Below are 20,446 nucleotides of genomic sequence, written 5' to 3'. Positions count from 1 at the left end.
CATTATCTGCTTAAAAGTGGCTGCGTGGAAACAAAGGTTTGTTTCAGTAATACTCAGACTAAAACTCTTCTAAAACTATTAATAAGAATTATTTATTAATTTATATTTATGTTATATAATTATTTATATTTTAATAAATCCACCTGCACATGGATCAATAAAGCAATAAAGATGCATTATCCTTATCATTCTTTCCTTTAATGACAGCTGCATCAATTGATCTTGTTTAGTGAAGGGTACAGTGCAATGTAAGATTTAGATATCAACATTCATATCCGCTTTTAATCTTCCAGGTGTATTACATAAGAAAAATTAAAAAACTAATTAACCGGAGAGCACAGTTAGCAACATGAGTGCGATAACCATAAACCAATGCCACGCTCTCTAATCTGGTGTCCAAAGGGCAGGCAGGATCCAGTGGGCAGTAATAATAAAGTGTGCTGTTATTACTGCTGAAAGTGACAGCGAGCCCAAACACGGCCATGGCGGACACCGAGGAATGGGGAAAGCCTGTGGAGAGGAAAGGGGTGAGTTACAGTCCACGTGTGATCCCAACCATGGTCACAATTTTCTTTTCTGACTTTTCAAATAGCGCTCTGATGTTGTCCCCCTCTCCCCAACAAAAAACAGAGGCTAACTGTAGTCCTGGTGCTGGCAACACTCATAGCTGCCTTTGGTTCGTCCTTCCAGTACGGCTATAATGTCTCTGTGGTCAACTCTCCATCGCAGGTAAGCTGATTAAAGAAAGAAAAGCTTGAATGGAACTCGCTGGGAAGATAATTCGTTCCTATCAGTGCTCTCCTGCTCTTTTCAGTTCATGCAGCAGTTTTATAATACAACCTACATGGAGCGTTACCACAGCCCGATGGAGGAGAACGTCCTGACTCTGCTGTGGTCTCTCTCCGTGTCCATGTTCCCTCTCGGAGGCTTCTTCGGCTCTCTGATGGTGGCCCCTCTGGTCAACAAACTTGGGAGGTGAGAATCTGCTTTATTCCACGTGTAGTTTAGCATGCTCTGCATGTTTCTTGGAACTAATGCTTCATCCCTGCTACAGGAAGGGCACCCTCCTCTTCAACAACATCTTCTCCATCGTCCCTGCTATAATGATGGGAGTCAGTGAGATCGCCAAGTCCTACGAGATCATCATTGTGGCCAGGTTTATAGTAGGCATCTGTGCAGGTCAGCTCCCGAATTTAACAACAGCCCAGGTTAAGGATCAGGCGTGATCAGGCGGTTTAGCTTCACCCGTGCATGCTTTCCCATCTGCAGGTCTCTCTTCCACTGTGGTGCCCATGTATCTGGGTGAGATCGCTCCCAAAAACCTGAGGGGAGCTCTCTGCATTGTTCCAGAACTTTTCATCACTTTTGGCATCCTCTGCGCCCAAGTGCTGGGCATTAGAAACATACTGGGAAACAGCACAGGTAGTTAAGTTTGTACATGTTTGATCATTTATTCATCAGATGCTGAGACATGGTCTTAAGAATAGGTTTAAAAGCGTATCTGTGTTCCTTGTGTGTGTCCAGGCTGGACCCTCCTGCTTGGCCTTACTGGTATTCCCGCCGCGATTCAGCTCCTGCTGCTCCCCTTCTTCCCTGAGAGCCCCAGGTACATGCTCATCCAGAATGGAGACGAGAAGAAAGCAACGAAAGGTAAGAAAGTGCGATGTTGCTCAACTACACATCGAAGATAAACTGAGCATTTATGGCACTGTATGCATTTCCACTCTTAGCACTGCAGCGCCTGCGTGGGTGGGACGACGTGGACAGCGAGCTGTTGGAGATGCGTCAGGAGGACCAGTCCGAGAAGGCCGAAGGTCACCTGAGTGTGTTCTCCCTGCTGTCCCAGCGCTCTCTTCGCTGGCAGCTGATCTCCATAGTCGTCATGATGATGGGCCAGCAGCTGTCGGGTGTCAATGCGGTGAGACGTGCCCATCCAGTTGTCCTCGTCCCTCTCAGTTTCAGGATGCATGACAACATCTATGTTCTTGCTTATTCACAGGCTGTTGTGTTATAACCATAATGCATTTCTCTCTTTTCTCTCAGATCTACTACTATGCCGACAGCATATACGGCTCTGCAGGAGTCAGGGAGAGTGACATCCAGTATGTCACAGTGGGAACGGGAGCAGTGAATGTCTTTATGACCATAACTGCTGTAGGTACCCAGCAAAGCTGAGGGGAGGAGCTGTTTGTCTGTCTGCTGTTTGATCATGTGAGATGGAGATAACCACTGTGAACGGGGGTTTTGTCATCCCAGGTGTTCATCGTGGAAGCCTCAGGTCGCCGCCTGCTCCTCCTCTGTGGTTTTGGGATCTGCTGCGGAGCCTGTGTGCTGCTCACTGTCGCACTCAACTTGCAGGTATGGTACAGACCTGTCAGCACTACTAATGCCTGCAACCTGTCACTCTGCTGCCCTCTAGTGGTTCAGTTATTAGTTCCCCAACCTTGAAAGAATCAGAGGAGATTTGTAAGACCTCTCAGGATCAGAGAGTAATGCCGCATGAGGTTGATTTAATTGCAGCTATAGACAGGCCTTTAAAGACTTCATCTTTATCTGTTTCATTTTAATTTTGTTCCCTCACCTGCACTTTGTCCCCATTGGGTTCCAGCTCTATTGAATAATTAATCAATGAAGAGCACATTATGAAGGTGTTACTCATGGTTTTAACTGCAATAAAAAAAAATAGAGGCACTGCTGCTGTTGAGACCATGATTATGGCTTTTCCCCCCACTCATCTTTCATCCATTTAAGTCAAAATGGATGGACTTTTATCAGAATGTGGTGGCGCAAAGGAGGATAACCAGTAAAGATGACTAAAGGGTGTTGACAACGCCACCTGGGGAGGGAGTTACACCCCAGGAGAGATTTCTATAGCCAATGCAAATGCCATACTAGTTACAGAAGCTCGTTATTAGCAAGCAGAGGTGAGGCAGAACATTTTTACAATCAATATTTATTAGGAAAAACTAGTAAAAGCATAGACCTGTAAAATAAGAGAACTTCTTAAGGTAGCAGGGCTGACAATGCAAGACCGATAATTAAACACTTTATTAACAAACAATGATTAAAAAGACAAGGCTCACTGCTACGGTGCTACTCTAGTAAAATAGCATTTTGGTAAAATAACTGAACAAAATAGTGGAGACCGGCAACTTGAGGAGGCAACCTACAGAGAGGAGTGACCAAGGGTGCCATCAATTACTCACACGTGTAGTTTCACTGCAAACCTCACTGTCACTCTCACTGCAATCTAAAGGGTCCAATCTACCTATTTCCCAGTGTGTACACTCTCATGTATCAGGGGGATTCCACCTCACGTGCCTAGCCCCACAACAAGCGGCCGTACCGCCATTAAGGCAAAAAACCCCAAAAAAACACAAAAGATCAAACAAGTCAGTAAAAGAGATGTAAACAAAACAAGAACAAATACACCCTAAGATACAATTCTTTATAAAAGCATGATCAAAATACAAACAATTCAGAGTAAAAAAGACCATAAAACCAGGAGCCAGTCAAGGCCAGTCCATAAAACAACAACAAGCCTACAACAGTGTGGCACGATCCACTTTTTAAAGGGCAATACTAAAATGAGTAGCTTTCCTGAAGAAATAAAACCGCTCTGCAGTGCTTAGCCGCCTAACGCTCTTGGCCACCTTGGACAGGGAAAGAATGCCAAATGGCTCTCTGTTAGTGAAGCCCAGCTCTTTCTTATAACGTCCTCTAATTATTGGCTGGGAAGGGTGTGGATGTTAGCGCTGCATTCGTGGACATCACGTAAGAAACCAACCTACCCAAAATCTACTTCACTACAAAAGCATCACAAAAACATCACCTCAGTGTTGGTCTTGGGTCCCAGTTTGAACCTGCATTGTTGAAAAGGCCTCTACAAACAGGTTTTTGTATTTTTCCTCTTACACATTTGTAAATGACATATAAATGAAATAAAAACTTTCAGCTTTTACTTAAGTGGTTTAACAAAAACTTATCCAATATCTGTTCAAGGCTATGTTTTATACATCGTTCTTCATCTACTGTAACTGCAAAGTTGAGATCAGGCCATCAAAGAATTTCTTCTTCTTCTTTGTGAAACTATTGGGTCCCTTTTGTGGTATGCTTTGGGTTTTTATCCATTTTTACTGTGAAGTGTTGTCTGATCACTTCGGATCTGAGCACAGATCAAGTGTACAGTATAGCCCTGTACACTTTATAGTTTGTCCTGTTTAAATTAAAAAATTAAGCACATATGTTATCAGTTTAATTTGAACAAGAGTAAAGACTGCACCTGATCATGAAACTGCTATTCATTTGTCCAATTTTGCTGAATGTGTTTTCTGAAAATGAGAGATTAAAAACAGCTTTGTCTCCATAGTGTAGTGGTTTAGAGATCAAATCATCCCAGTTCAGTGCCGTGAGGAGACCCAAATCCCTTTGGGACTGTGACAGGAAGGGCTTCTGGTGATTTAAAAAAACAAAAAAGAAAGCTGAACCAAACATCTGGCACATGATAAATGGCAGGAAACTGGATGCAGGTGGATTGGAGGTCAGACAACAATGATTCGTTTTTTTTTCTTTTTCTTTTGTCCCTACCTAGCAGTTGGCAAAGGAGGTCTATGAAGCCAATACAAGGCTGTGGGTGCCGTAGGGGTTCCAGCTTGGTCAACGATGTATTTCAAGGCCTTGCGATCTATGGCCTTGACCTTTGCTTGCTCGATGGATAGATATTGTTGTTTAAGATCATCTTCGATTTGCAGTCGATGAACACAATCCCTGTCCTCTGTCTACATTGAACTCTTTAGTTGATCAGTTGGCGAAGAATGAAAATCTGATTGCAGCAATCCCTCCCAGGTCGAAAACAGGCTTGCTCTTCTTTGCTTTACTGCTCACAATGTTTTTGCAGGCGCAACCGGATGATTTTCATTGTGATCTTACCAGTGGTGGAACAGAGGCTAATTTCACGGTAGTTCTTGCACTCACGGCTGTGGCCTTTACCTTCTCCTCTGTTCCCCAGATCAGTCGAATTAGTCCATGCAGTTGAGAAATGAGGATATCCCCTCCTGTTTTGATTGCCTCTGCAGCGACGTGGTCTAGCCTGGGTGTTTTCCCATTCATATGCTTGACTTCTTCGATTGTTGGTTCGGTGTCCGACAATGGGAAATGGTGGGGGTCGATTTCGGGAGGCACTGTAGTTGGGCCTGGGTCATGGTTGTAGAGGCCATGTTCTTTCCAACAATGAAGGTGTTTGGAGCGCACAAAGGTACCATCTGCTTTCTTGGTGTTGTCGTTGGTGGAATTCAACTTGTCACTTAGACCTCGCAACATGTAGTAGAGTGTGCAGTTTTCATGCCTTGACAATGCTTCTTCAGGTCTCCAACCACTTTCCCAGAATGCGTCCCTCTTCATCATCCTGCGCACTTGTAGATTGAGTAAGCAGCAACTAATAAATATAATAATAAATATAGTAACTAAAAATAATATAGTAAATAATTAAATAATTTGACTTTGATTACTGAATCAAAGTCAACCGGTTTTGTTCTTTTGTGTTCTGCTACCAGGTTGAGAGTTTCATTGGATATCCATAATTAGCTGTGGCGCTGAGTCGAGTAGTGATCAGAGCCAAAGACAACCATGATAGCCATTTAAAGATGTAATCTTTGTATGTTTGATTTAATTTCACCTGCACTTTATCCCCATGTTTTGGCCATTTCTGAAAAGCCACAGTGAGAACTCCTGCAGGACAGCTAAGGAACAGCAGAATAGGACATGATGACAGATTGGCAAAATAATTAAACAAGACGCAACCAGTAAAAAGCCAAAATAACAAACGGTGTCACTGTGCTACAGATTACCAGCCTGTAATCATGTTGTACGTCTAGGATTCCCATCATGGTCTGAGACAGTAAAGTGATATTTTGGCCCCTTTGTTTGCAGGAGCCATGACACCTGACACTAAACACTGACTATTAGAGAGAACCGCCAACGCAGTGCTGCCCTCCTTCAAACCTGCAACCTCACCTGGAGCCAATGTTTTCAGACAGGCGTCATTTTCAGCAGCAGTAAAGGCACAATTTAGAGACACAATGGAGAGTAGGCACATTAATCATCTGCCTTTGATCCTCAAGGCCTCCATGTGGAGCCGTTAATGTTGCTCCTGCTTACAAACATCAGAAGGAATAGTTACTGAGAGCTGCTTGTCTGTGTTTGCAGGAGACTGTGACATGGATGCCCTATGTCAGCATCGCCTCTGTCATCGTCTACGTCATCGGACATGCCATAGGGCCGAGTGAGTCTGTCTGAGTAGACCTGTTGGTATTTACACACATACTGATTACAGCAGGGCGCTCCATTAGCTGAAGTGTTGTTTAGATGTAACCAGGCATATAATCAAAGTTTGTACATCAGCACTCAGTTTGTTTGAGACATGAGCATCCTCTCTGACTGTGAAGACTGATGATGTCTGTCTCGAGTGTTTTGGTTGTGGTTAATTGCATTTTTGTTCTGCAGGTCCCATTCCTTATGTGGTGGCCACTGAGATGTTCCGGCAAACAGCCAGGCCTGCGGCGTTCATGGTGGCCGGCTCCGTCCACTGGCTCTCCAACTTCGTCGTTGGTTTAATCTTTCCCTTCCTCGAGGTTAGTCACTCAATTTTTACAGGTTCAGACTTCAGTGGAATTAGTTCCAGATGTTTTATCAAGCATAACCAGCAAGGCAGTTTATGTCCTCGATATATTGTGATCCTTTGTGTCACTTATAATTGGATTACTTTGATATTTTCTTTTCAGTTTGCATAGATTTGCAAGCAAGCTGGCGAGCTGGCAGGTAGGAGGAAAAGAGAAAGAACACAGAGGAGATCTATGGATGTAGTGAAGGAGGACATGCAGAAAGTTGTGTGACACAGGAGGATGCTGGGGATAGGATGAGATGGAGGCCGAGGTTTGATTCAGGTATCAAACTGAGAACAAAACAAAAAAACCAGTTGGTTCCTCCTGTTTATTATTGATTGCTGTCATGCTAGAGAATGCAGTTTGGACCTATCACTCACCTACCTGATGCACACTTCACCTTAGGTGACATTTAGAACATTTATTGTGCATGCTCAAAAAAGGAGTGATTTTTCTTGGGTGGATGGCTTAGTGTTGCTGGCTGCTGAACTAGTCAGGAACAGTTTCTGTGTGCAAAACTAGCTTGTTGTTTGACTCACAGTAAACAGGGCAGACTGGAGCCAGGGGTGATCAAATCAGCTGATTAAAACAGGCAGGCAGGTGGGAAGCTGGTGGATCTAAGCACAAGAGAACAGTGTTGGTTTCGGTCATCGAGTGAAGTGGGAAAAACTGGAAAGGGAGTGGCTCATCTACTCCTCGTACACAAACACAGACAGAGAAAACAAAATAAGAGGAGGACAAGAAGAGGCACAACATAGGGAATGAGGAGGAGGAAGATACATGAGGAATGCAAACATGCAGAGAGTGCCAGAAACATTTTTTACTGCATTTACAACGCCTGAAACATAATGTCGGAGCTTGAATATTATAACACCAGAAAACATATTGTAAAATCTTAAATGAGGAGACATTATGTGTAGGAGTTTTCACTGAATGACGTGATCTTAGATATAAACATAAGCTTCATCTCATGTTTACTTCCTCTTACATGTTTAAACCTGAAAGTGTAATCAAGGGAAGAAGATGCTTGAGAAACATCTATAAAGAGCAGTGTTTCACTTTGACCTCACCTTGTTTGCTCTGTTTGTCTTCCTGACATATTTACATTTCATGTCGAGGACCCAGAAATCACATTTCCTCTCCTTCTCTCCCCAGCGAGGCCTGGGCCCCTACAGCTTCATCATTTTTGCCGTCATCTGTCTGGTCACCCTGATCTACATCTGGCTGGTGGTGCCCGAAACAAAGAAGAAGACCTTCCTGGAGGTCTTCCAGATGTTTGCAAAGAGGAACAAAGTGGAGTTAAATCTGGGTGACGGCGATCTGCCGCCAAAAGGCCTCAAAGAGAGCCCACAGGATGCACAGAAGGCCACGCCCTTCTGAAGAAAGAAGGAGAACATTGATAGAAGAGGAAGTATTCGCTGCGGGTGTGGAGCGAGGGAGTGTGTGTGTGGTAGAAGACTTGACAGTGTTTTCATTTTAGATGCCTCTGTGTGCCTTTTCTTTGTATTTGCGCCTGCAGATGTTGGTAGATTTTCATGCAGGCTAAGGTTTGCTGTGAGTCGGTGTATGCACTAGATGCAGCGTTAAGGACGTGTGAAGGAGTCAGTGAGCAGACAGCAGGTCTCTTGTAAGCTTTTATTGATGACATATGAATGCAGTACATGGCTCAAGCTGTGACGTCTTTTTAATATTGGCCTGTAGGCGCCTTGAAAAGCATTTTGTCCTTTGTAAAACATACCATGAACCCTTCACCAACAATTCAATCAAATCCCCAACATCAACAGATGATATTCTGCCTTGTTGCAGCATGTTGAAGCTCATACAAACAGAAGCATCAGGAACATCTGTACTGACTGTCCAGCTGCACCCCTCCGTACATGCTCAGTTTGGTGTTTCCCCAGCTGAAGACATTTCCCACCACCATGCTGTTATTCATGCATTGCATTTGGTCTCGGATATCTGCTGTGGTCAGCACATAGTCCCACACGTTGACATCAGTCATCTTCCCCACAAAGCCATCAGCATTGAAGATTCCCAGTAAGCCATCCTGGTCTTTGCCCAGAAGGAACACACCGCCAGATCTGATTGTATAATCCCTTCTGAGGTACCGCTGCTCCCCCACCATGCCGTTAATCCAGAGCTCCGCACCGCCGGTGTGCGACGACCAGGTAATGCAGTAGTTCACCCAGTCCTTGGGCTTGAAGTTGTGCGGCAAGTTGACAAACTCGTTGCCAATCCAGAGGCCGACTTCTCTCGCATCCCTGCCCTCTTCGAGGGAGATCATCAGCTCGTTGTCATTGCCGTTGCTGGAGTAGGAGATGACGGTGTGGACTCCTTCGACCTGAGGCAGGACGTGCATGCAGACGGTGAAGGCGTCCAGGTCCATGGGGTGGCTGAGGCTGGCCAAAGCATAACTGCCAGAATCTTTCTCCCGAAAGTTGAGCACCAAAGGAAACAAAGAGACAGTTTCTGAGGACAGAAAACAAGAATCAGGCTGGAGAAGCGCCATCTTACTTTAACTGCAGATCAATATCAAATTTTAAAACCACCCACCATGTCTGGTAGGCCTTGAGCTGTGAAATCCACCTAAAGGGAAGAAATGAGAAAGTAGCAAACACTGCAGAGTAAATACAGCCATCTCTTACATATAGCTATGTTTGGCAGTTTTTAAGATGAGCAAGCACCTGAATGAATGTTCTTTCCAATGGATGTTATCAGACCCTCGATCTTGTGGAGCCTGGATTCCATTTCATCTTGCCGACAAAATGCTGAAAAAACAAACAGTCAAAGGAAGCACTGAGAAATAGACTCAAGCTTGCACATCTCCTTCCACCCAACACCAGTTCTAAGGATAAAAATAATAACATCATTGTGCAATCGTGTGGTAACGATAAGCTACACACTTCCTTTCCCGAGGCGCGGCAAGAAAGAAGACTCCACAATACGCCCATTGAGAGGCTGAGCAATGCGGTAATCATTCCAGAGGGTCTTGTTGTCCATGTCCATCAGTGTGCTCTCCAGTTTCCTGATCTGAACGCCGCAGAAGAGCAGATAAGTTTGTGGCACAGCAGCAAAATAGATTTAAAAGAAACCAATTCCCTTCAACAGTTTTCCACTTAGGACTTAGGCTTATGACTTTATTTTAAAAAAACATCAGTTCTTGAAAAAAATAGTTTTGGAGCAGAGGGCTCTCTGGGCGGCCTTACCTGGTTGTGTGAAAGAGTAATGGGCGTATCAAACACAGTCCAGAGGATGCTCTCGTAGCAGGGCGGAGTGGTGAGGGAGCCCTGGTATCTGAAGAAGTGGTTCAGGTTCTCGGGGAGCATTGAGCGGACATCAAGGTTGGATATGTTCATGGACTGACCTGTGAGGGTTACACAAACACCACGTTAAACTAAACCAGTGAGTTATGGCTCAGCTAGAGGTCACATTTGGATTCTGACCCCAAGTAGAGCAATGTGGGGTTTTTCTTTTGTTTGTTTGTTTTATTGAGTAACTCACCAGCATACTTGATTTTCTTCAAGTTTGCAATAAAGTCACTATAGTAGGTGTTCTCAAAATGGCCATCCTGGAAAGAAAATAAAACAAAGCTGTGTTAAAGTTTATGATTAAATTTTCATTGAAAAGAAATAATTCTGACTTGACCCCACAAATGCAGGCTTTAGAGGATTATTACAGTTTTTTAGAACCTTTGTGTTGCTTTAACATTCATCATAAAATTGTATTTAACATGCTTAAAAGGCATCAATACAACCAAAAATACAGATTTATTAACTTGTTTTATAAAGAGCTAGAAACCAAAAAAAAGTTGATTTCTTTAAAAAAAAAAAAAAAAATACAACAACCGACATTTGATGAGTCACTTGTGACTGTTGCACACATCTGGCAGTTTTGGTCATGTTTTTATAGATAAGTTATAATTTTTAGTCATTCTGACTGTTTCATGTTCCTTCTTTGATAGATGTCAGATATTAACTTATGAGTAAAGTGCTGTAGAAGTGAAAATAAAGTCCCAGTTGCATTTAAACTCTCACTTGGATGCATCTAAATTATTTGACTCCAAACTGCTGCTACCACAGTAGATGCCAGCTGTGGTGTTGCTGTGGCGATGACCTCTCAAAGGAAAGGAAAGGAAGCGTCTCATAGCTGAAGGTTACAGGCTGTCTGAGATCCAGAGCAGCCCGGTGGAAACAAGCGCTCATTCACTGTGCTGCCGTGTAGCTGAAGACTCAATAAAGCCTATAACCCGGCAGGATGAGCAGAACAAAGTATCGCAGACTTCAAAGACTGTCAGACTGTTTGCCAAATTTATGTTTTTTCACTGCAAAGTATGTTATTTTTCACTTTCTAAACTTCTCACAGTGTCAGTTGTGGTCTTCTGTCTAACAGAACACTTGTACTCTGTGCAGTTGTGTACGAGCCTAGTGGTTAGAGAGAGAAGAGAGGAAGGGGTATTTGTGGCTCACGTACTTCATAGAAAAAGGCGAGGACAGCAAGCCCGTCTGGCTTATCTCTGGCCTCAGTAAAGCTCTTGTACTTGTCAGAGTTGTAATGGACCACATGCAGCTGGAAGAGAAGGTTAAGAGTCAGGAGAGGTTAAGTGCCAAATATGCTAAGTGACCTGCGATTTGGATGGAAACATCAGGAGATAGAAATGCATTTACTAACTTTAAATTCAGTTTTAATCTAAGAACAAATCGATTGTTCAGCTGTTTGATGAAATGAAAGAAAGTCTTAAAACTGTTCAACATGAAGCTGCTTGTGCGCAGCTCAGAAATGGTTTCACAAACGAGTGCTGATTACTAGATGCAGGTCATTCTGGTTTCCATTCTGATGAAACCCAACATCACTTTAAACTTCTGCACCTACATTTATAATATATCTCAATTGTTGGTTGAGCATGAGGAGGACATTAAAACCTGGCTTTACTGCAGTGGCCAGCCTTTGTGTTTTGTAAGCCTACCTCTGCCATGTAGCGGATCCCGTCTATGGTGTGCTCTGCTCCGCTGGCCTCCAGGTCCCAGCCACCCCAGTGCAGGTGCATCTGGACGGCTGTGTACTTTCCCGGGAGTCCCTCAGTGATCTTCATACTGGGAGGTAGGTCGATTTGAACTGATGGTGACACCAATATATCATCACAAATCATGAATACTTTACATAGCTGCCGCTGTATGTCTGATTTCCGGAAAGCCTTAGCCTACATTTATTTCAGCAGCAGGCTGGTCAGTGTTATCAGTGCTGTTGATGCGATGTGATGCAGTGATGACTTTTCCAAAAACTATTGCAGTCTCGGAAAATATAGATAAAAGAGAGGATTTCTAAAAATGCAAATTCTACCTCAACATCAACGTAAATATTGGCTTTATAGTTCCGGAACTATTGCAGAAAAAACTGTGGTTTGGTGGTCTCTGTGCAAGTTAATAGTGAACTTAGTAAACTTGGTAATTTTTGGTTTTTTGTAGGCTACTATTATTATTTTTGCCGACTTTTCTTACCGGAGTGCCCGTTGTTGGACATGAGAAAAGTCCCTTTCTGCGCGTCATATCCGCTGAATTCCAATTGTAACAAGTCAGGGTTGTGCCTAACGTTGCGCCGCTGGATGTCAATCGGGGACTGCTTCTTACCGCCGCACGCAGGGTACTGGGTTGCCCAGTGCATTTGATCCAAAGCGCCCTCTGTATGGAAAAACAGACAGCTGATTATCCGCTTAAATGCCAAAAGGTTCCTAGAGTGAGATACATGCACGAACAGACTGACACTGTTTGAACTGTCGATTTACATTAGCCTTCTTTGAAATGGATTAACCACCTAGCTCACATGTTACTGGTTCCCTGGCACGCCGGGGGCTTGTTCAAGAGAATAATGTTGCGTCTTCAAATAACATTCATCCCCAGAATCTTAGCAGCAGCTGCGCTGTACACCAAATGGTCCCTTCATGGTTTTTACAAGAGTGAACCAGCTGTTAACCGAAAAGTATTTGTCCAATAAGTCACCCGGGACACCAAGCAGTCAAAGGAATTTGATCTTTGTGAATAAACAGTAATAACCCAATTTTCATTTCAATCACTTTATTTTTTTACAATGCTATTTGTTAATTCATTGTGTTGCACAATAAACGGCTTTACGCACGCTTTACGCACCACTCCTCAACTCCAGTGAAAGCACAGTTCTAGGGGATTTTAAAAAAAAATAGTGCCGTAAATTATATTAAAACTAATACAGACACGCTGAAAGAAAAATGCCCACCTTTGTATGTCCAGTGGATTCCATGATGAGGGATGGCATCGCCGACCACATAGGCGAAAAGCGCGGAGAAAAACACGCAGAAAAGCTCCATCGTTGCGTCTCCTGGCTGTGTCGCGCAGACAGTGACTCCTCACAGAGGTTTACTCTCAAGATTGAAACAGCAAGTGAAAGGGGGGCGGGGGGTGAAACTACTGCTGAAAACGCCCAGAGCGCTTCCCAGCAGTCCCACAGTGTCAAGAGAGCAGCTTTTGGCTGTCAGCTGAACTCCCTTTTTAATTTAAGTTTGAGCTCATATTTGATTTCTAAAATCCACTGTCCTCTAGGTCATGTCATTATCAGTGGTTTATGGTTTTTGGCAATGATTAAATGATTAAATCAGTCAATCAATCAGGAGCACCTCTCTATCAAGAAACAAGATCCATTTAGGAGTATTTTCTCTGCGCATTCATTTAACTTGGAAAAATCTCCAAATACAGAGAACGGTCTAAGGCATGGCGACGTCTTTTTAGTCGCATCACACTTACTCGTTTTTGTCACAGCGAGTTCTGATTACTCATATTTCTTGTTATTGCCTCAAGAAAAAAAAATGCTGACGTAGGGTTTTAACAGAACTGTATTAGTGGGAAACGAATGCCACAAACACAATCATACAAGTCCAACTGAAGAAGAAAAAACAGCAACACCATATGGTGGAACTGTGGGAGCCAGTGGCAGGTAGGTGTTAAAAACAAAAAAAAAATACAACTTGTATCACCTGCTAGTGCATGCTGGTCGCAACTTGCCCAACGCCTCAGCTTTAAACGCCTGAGCAGTCAAAGTGTGTGAAAGGGGTGTGTGAGTGTGTCAGAGTTCGCCTCGGAGGAGCAAATGTCCTTACCAGGATAAAATACTAATAATAAAACGCTTAGTTTGTCTTTAGGGGGGTGCAGAAATGGCCAGTGAGAAATTTTAAAAGGTTAGTTCTGCGTTTCTTTCCTTATATTTTTTCTTCCTCGCCCCAATGCAGCACAAACACACCCTCGGTTTTCAGGTGTTTACAAGTGGTCAGCCCTGGTCACGTTGCACAATGTAGATTTTTTTAAGTAAATATTTAAGTGTTTCTTTTTATTTCATTGAGTATTAAAATGTACAGCACGTTATTGCTAATAAAGTCTTTTGCATCTGTCATTATGACTTGCAACCTCATGACAGCGATGATAGCAGCAACTAATGATCTGAAAAAAGGCGCTGGCCTAAACTCAAAAAGTGTAAAGGACTGTCTCCTTTCATCCTGCTCAGTGTTGCCAAATGATGCTGAAAAACAGGAGTCCATAAACTCATCACTTTTAGGCTGAACTATTGCAGTTCCCCTTTTATCAGGTTGTCAGTAGCTTCCTGAAAAGCTTCTTTCTGATTGAAAATGCTGCAGTAAAAGTTCTAGCAAGAGAGGCAATATTTCTCCCATATTAGCTCCTCTAATATTCACAATCTATAATTATTCACCTTGCATAAAACAGTCCTGAGTGATCAGACCCTGTCATGTCGTAATGACACCACAGTACCATATTGTCCCAGTAAAGATTGTAGGTTTGTTGGTGGTGCCCTCAGTTTCTAAAAGCAGAACTGGAGGTAGAGGCTTCAGATATCAGGGTCTTCTTCTGTGAAACCACTCTCCTTATGATTAGCCTTCAATCTTTGTATTTTCTCAAAGCTTATAGTTAGGACTGGATCCAGTGACCTTGAACCAAGGTCAGGCTGATGACCCCTCACTGTGCACCGAGCTCCTTTCTACTCGCCCCACTTTCACTGCCATTGTATTTCCTAAACTTTGTGCATTGCCTTTTGACTTCCCTGCATTCCCTTGTACCTTTCTGCAGATATGTCTGAGTTCTTTCTTCACTTTTAACCCTCACTTTGGCCAGTTGAGATTGATGGGAAACCTTCTCCGAGTTCGGCTTTGAAGGAGACATCTTCCTGTTGGAAGGTACTTCCTCTTCTCCCCATTGTCTTTGTTTTTGTTAATAAGGATTTGCTGGTTTTCTTTCAGCATTACTGAAAGGGCTTATCTTACCTTTATATGTGATTCTGTGTAGCTCAGATTTAAAATATTACTTAATATTCGTATAGGATTTTTTTTTAATCTGCGCAGAACTAAGGGTGTACAGACCTTTCTATTGGCCAGACAGAGTCTTCCCTTGAGTCGTAAAATGGTGCAGAGATCACAGAAAGTCTCTATCCCTGTGCAGAGAAGATTCATGCACATGATAGGCCTGTAAAACTTCAGCTTCAGTTGTTTGTTTTTTTAATTTAAACTTTGCTTCCTGTATGGATAAAACACAAAAAACAAATGATGCATTGTGTTATCTTTAGACAGAGCCGGAGCAGCTGTTTATCCTTGTTTTCAGTCTTTGTTCTAAGCTAATGCTGCCATTGATCTTCTTAAACAGTCAGGATTTGACCTGTCGAACAAGGTTAAGATCAAAGTATAAGGTGACGTAAGTTAAGAACTGAGAAGTAAAACTGATGAAAAAGAGACCTCAGAATGACACAGATCTCTGCACTGGTAAATCTGTGTGTGTGTACGTGTGTGCCAAGACCTGATTAAATTACAAAGTGATCAAAGGACTCACCTTGATTTAAGACTTTCATTGTTCCAGGCATATCCTTCCTCTCTGGACTGCAGTCCGCAACCTCTTTACGGCCTGCACTTGATTAATACCAGTTGTTTCCAGTGTTTGACTACTAACACCCAAAGGCTGATAAAAGATAGTTGAGGAAACGGAATTGACCTTTACAGGTGAAGTAGCTGGGGAGGTTTCTACTCAGACAAACACTGAGATCATTAAAAAAAACCACAGATACGAAGCCCCTCAGGTCTTTACTTAAACACGCCAAGGCTCAGAAATGAAGCAAAGCTGTCCTCTGCCACAGTAAATCACTAGGTTTATCATTGCCTTGAGGTAAATAATAGTTGTTACGGTACTGGAGTCTAATGATGTAATGATGTCCAGAGCAAGCTGGTCATTTAAAGCTTACATGTGGAGAGGGTGACATGAAGGATTCGGCTGTAAACAATCTGTACATGGAGGGAGTGAAGAAGTAAAAAGCTTCAAAGTCACATTTATTCTGGGTATAATTATTTAAATATGGGATAAAACTGCAGGCATCTTTGTGCACTTGACATTTCAGATACGCATATTCCTTCCTGTTTTCAAACTCTCCTGACAAGCCCGCCGTTAGGTTACAAACCTGAGGACCTGCTGGTTAGTTGTAACCACTAACTTTGACTTTACTGTGTATACAGTCACGTGAAAAAGGTTTTACTGTACATATCAATATTTTTTTTTTAAATCATCTTGTCCTTACAGATGACTTAAGGTCCTAAAGCTGTTTATATGAACAACAACATATGATCTATTCCACCTTTACATTATTTATTTAAAAAAAATGAAACCATAATGCAGAAGCAGTGTTAAAAACGATTCAGTAGCTTGCAGAAACACTTTAGCAGCAATACATTTTCTGTGTGACTTTATCAGCCTCTCACATTGTTGTGGAGGAAATTTGTTCTCTCATCTTCACAGCGTTCATTCAGTTCATCAAAGTTAGCAGACATTCGTTTATGCACAGTTCTCTTAAGGTCCCACCACAGCATCTCAATCGGGTTGAGGTCTGGACTTTGACTATGTCATTGCAGCAATCTGATTCTTTCAGTCATTCTGTTGTCACTTTGCTGCTGTGCTTGGGATCATTGTCCTGTTGTATGACCCAATTTCAGCCGAGCTGTAGCTCTCAGATAGACAGTTTCACATTTCTTGAAAAATTATAGTTATAGATATACACGGGAGTTTAATGTCACCTCCGTGACAGCTGCTGTAAGGGGGGTTGTGATAATCTGTGTTTGCTTTTCTCCAAATCTGGTGCTGTGCACTGTGGCCAAACATCTTTCACCTCAGCCTCGTCTCTCCACAGGACATTGTTCCACAAGCCCTGTGGTTTGTTGAGATTTGCCAATTTTGCCAACCTAAGCCATGCTGTCATGCTCTTTTAGAGAGAAGAGGCTTCCTCCTGAGAACTTTTCCAAACAAGCCATACTTGTCTTTTTCCAAAAGTCATGAACTTTAACATTTAAAATGCTAACAGAAGCCTGTAAAGTCTGAAATGTAGCTCTTTATGTGTTTTTGCTGGTTCGTCTGACCACGGTCTAACCTTGGGGTGAATTCATGAGGACTTCCTCTGTTTTGAATGTTTTCCACTTATGAATAAACATTCTGGCTGTTGAATGATGCCCTTATAACCCTTCCCAGACTAATGGGAAGCAAAAAAGTCACTATTGTTGTCTTTGTTGGTATTGTGTTAACCAACACCTGAATGCTTCAGACCTGCAAACTTCCAACACTTCTGATTTCACAGAGATGCTCACAATGGCTGCTACTTACCCTCTAAATTCCTATGGAACCAGGAAAGGTGTCTCATATAAGCTGAGGCAGTGTGTCTACTAATCAAAAGATCAGTGCATCAGTCCTTGGTTCCTCCCTGGTTCCTCCTGTCCATGTGTTGAAGCATCTTCAGACATGCTACTGAACTTAAGTTTGCACCCAGTGCATCCATCTGCATGTGAATGTTAGATAAAAATGCTTAGGTATATACAAAAGCACTGTATGAATGCGTGTGTGATTAGGTGAATTAGATTTGTAGTAGAAGCTGCTTTGAATGCTCAAACTGAGTAGAAGGGTATTATGTATATACTGGTCCATTTACCGTTTAGTTATTCCCATGGCTATTTTTCATTTTACACTAGGTTTTGTTAAATCAATAATGACACAGTGTAACACATCATGAAGATTTTATTTAACTCATTTTAGAACCTGGTAAGGACCAGACTGTATTTTCATTATGTCCTGATATGTCAAACCTTAGAATTAAAAGAGGGTGTACTTTCTTTTTTACATGCATCAGGACTACCTAATGCTCTCTAATGCTGTTGAAACAGCTGTTTGACGGTTCAGCAGTGAGCAAGGCCACATGCTACCCTTTGTGTATGATATAGGAGTATGTTAATGTTAATTTTTATCTTTTATTTCTTGTGACTTCTTCTTTTTTGCATCTTTACTTTGTCTCTCTATTTGTGGCTTCAGCTCACACATACATTGTTGTAAAATATGTGTGCAGAGAATGGTCTGTGTCTTGTTCTGCCGTTAAAATTTTAACCGCGTTTTCAGATTGCATAATCATCTTAAAGAAGTCAGGTGTTTGACAAGAAAATGCCCCGCATGCCATACTGCTTCACGTGTAACAAGGTAGCGCAGGTGAAGACGTGCAAAATATTTGATTTGAGTTGTGCAAATTAATAAATGACCACCGTTTTCATTCTCTTGAAGAATGGTAATAAAATGAGGATTCCTTTTAGACACTGGCCTATCAGATAAAAAACAACAAAACAGAAATGCAAACTCAGATAAGAGGGGAAGTTAAGTTACTTGAAACCACACAGTTGAATGAGTATGAGACAGTTATGTGAAAATATATTTGCTAATGGGGCAGCTGTGCAAATGGAAATAACATGGTAGAAAGAATCAACAGGCCTTTGCACAAGGAAATAGCACGGTATAGGAAGAACGAAGGCGTCAAGTCTTTATTTAACATTTTCAGCCAGGCTCCACTGAGCATGAAGGCTCTTCCCCAGTAAAACCCTGCTCACACAGATCCACTCGCTCATACCTGGAAGCTGCCCAGTACAAACACAGTCTGAGTCAGCTCCACTTGAGCAAATTCATTTAGGTCAGCTCAGCAGTGGCAAAACTGAAGATGCCTTCCTCTAACCCTGAGATGTCAAACTCGGACCAGACCGGTGACCGGTGACTGGTGAAAGTCCCCTTTCTGTCAGCGTGAAGAAGTTTAGCTACACATTTAATCCCTGACGTATTTGAATATAAGAAAAAGAAGGGCACTTCTTCGTTTTTCTACATGATAAATAAATGATGCTGTGGTAAATGAAAGAAATGTGTCAGCATTCAATTTAATTCAATTCAATGAAACTTTATTGATCCCGAAGGTTGGCCCCGAAGGAAATTGATTGATTCAAATTGTAAAAACTAAATATTTAAATATACAGAAAAAGAGAAAGTATCAGTTAATTCGTAGAATATATCTGATTGTTTTAGTGTAGACCCAGGGTAAGAAAACAATAAACAAAACAGGAAATTTTCTGTCATTTAGTTATTTATCTGTTAATTAATTACTTTGGAGTAGTATGAATGACCATAATCGAAGGTCTTTATGAGTAGGAGAAGCTTCAAAATCTATTCAAATGCAATTACAAGTTTAAAAAAAAAGTTTATGCCCTCCTTCTTATTTTCCAAAGCTCTGCAGTGGGCTGGATTGGCGTCTTTGCCAGGCAGATTCTGGCCCTCGGGTCTTATGTTTGACACCACTGTTCTAGCCAAGTCTGTGGTTTGACAAACACTGTTTTAATTGTGTGTCTGGAAGACATTAAACTGCTGACGTGCCCACAGATCTCACTCTTCTCATAGCAGTGGATATTCTACGTCACTGCAGAGGTCACCTCTTTACTAGGGATTTCTTGGAGTCAGAGGATGAAAACAGCTCACAGGAAACAAAATAGAGCCAAATGTACAAGAGAGCTGGTTTAGTACAATAGCAAAAGACCTATCATGCTTCATGAGCTTCTTATTCATTCTTCAGCGAACTATCCTCACAGTGTAGAGAGCCTGGGCTTAGGTTGTGGGAAAACATTTAAAACTGGCATGCAGAAACGATCAAAAGCATCAGTTCTCTTATCACGCTTCCTCACTGCCAGGTGCAGCTCTAGAGAGTGGCAGTGCAGCTTCCTCCCACCGTTTCACAGGTAGATGGCAGGAGAGAGGACAGGAAGCCTCTGTGACATATATATGCAAGATGCCACCAACAGGTAGAGATGCTGCGCCCGATCAAGAAATAGTCTGCCACATTACCATAAAAAGGCAAAGTCATCTAACTCTTGGCAGGAAGTAAATAAACAGACCTTACTCTCATTTCACATTTCACACACTAAAATGCCACATCTTCCCCTTTTAAGACTGAAACTGTGGCCTAATGACCAAATATAAACTTTTAAAAAGCTGCAATTGTTGCAAAACTATTACAAATCAACCTTTCTGAGGAACTTAATTGTAACTAAATGCTAATAATACACCTGTTACCGATGCATAGGTTATACACCATTTATTATTAAAGAAGAAAATTTGAGTTTCTGGGTTTTACTGTTGATTTTAAACAAAGTTGATGGACTGAGTAGCCGCTGAGTAGTTCTGAGGAATCGAAGAGCTAAACGGAAACAGGAAGTGAAACAGTCAACGAGGGAGAATATCACAACCTGGGTGTCCAAACACTAATGAGTCACCTCTGGACTTAAAAAAAAGTCATGGCTGAATCATTTTTTAACTCTTTCAAGAATTATCGTGCCCATAATTATCCTCTCAGGGATCAGTGTATACAGAAGTCTTGTTTCACAGTTTGAGCATTTTCTGATAAATGAGGAAAACTAATGACCTTTGAACTGT

At 42.2% G+C, this 20,446-nt stretch overlaps 2 protein-coding genes across 2 annotated transcripts; one reads left to right on the top strand and one right to left on the bottom strand.

Moving 5' to 3' along the window:
• The first annotated feature begins 395 nt into the window (after positions 1-395).
• Positions 396-8,183, top strand: LOC113013397 (solute carrier family 2, facilitated glucose transporter member 5). The gene is made up of 12 exons (XM_026154267.2): positions 396-527; positions 631-729; positions 815-975; positions 1,055-1,179; positions 1,270-1,422; positions 1,525-1,650; positions 1,731-1,918; positions 2,044-2,154; positions 2,257-2,358; positions 6,205-6,280; positions 6,502-6,629; positions 7,815-8,183. Exons 1-12 carry the CDS (start codon positions 483-485, stop codon positions 8,037-8,039), a joined length of 1,539 nt encoding a protein of 512 aa, XP_026010052.2. The 5' UTR covers positions 396-482; the 3' UTR covers positions 8,040-8,183.
• Positions 8,184-8,280: 97 nt separating this feature from the next.
• On the bottom strand, positions 8,281-13,066 carry ca6 (carbonic anhydrase VI). Its single transcript, XM_026154262.2, has 10 exons — positions 12,906-13,066; positions 12,155-12,334; positions 11,623-11,771; positions 11,130-11,225; positions 10,161-10,227; positions 9,866-10,023; positions 9,563-9,689; positions 9,344-9,427; positions 9,213-9,245; positions 8,281-9,128 (listed from the first exon to the last, which is right to left on the bottom strand). Exons 1-10 carry the CDS (start codon positions 12,994-12,996, stop codon positions 8,494-8,496), a joined length of 1,620 nt encoding a protein of 539 aa, XP_026010047.1. The 5' UTR covers positions 12,997-13,066; the 3' UTR covers positions 8,281-8,493.
• Between the last annotated feature and the right edge of the window lie 7,380 nt (positions 13,067-20,446).

Source organism: Astatotilapia calliptera, chromosome 20 (genome assembly GCF_964374335.1).
Source record: "Astatotilapia calliptera chromosome 20, fAstCal68.1, whole genome shotgun sequence".
Taxonomy (NCBI): domain Eukaryota; kingdom Metazoa; phylum Chordata; class Actinopteri; order Cichliformes; family Cichlidae; genus Astatotilapia; species Astatotilapia calliptera.
The sequence above is the reverse complement of the archived record's forward strand: the minus strand, read 5'-3'. Positions and strand labels throughout refer to the sequence as shown.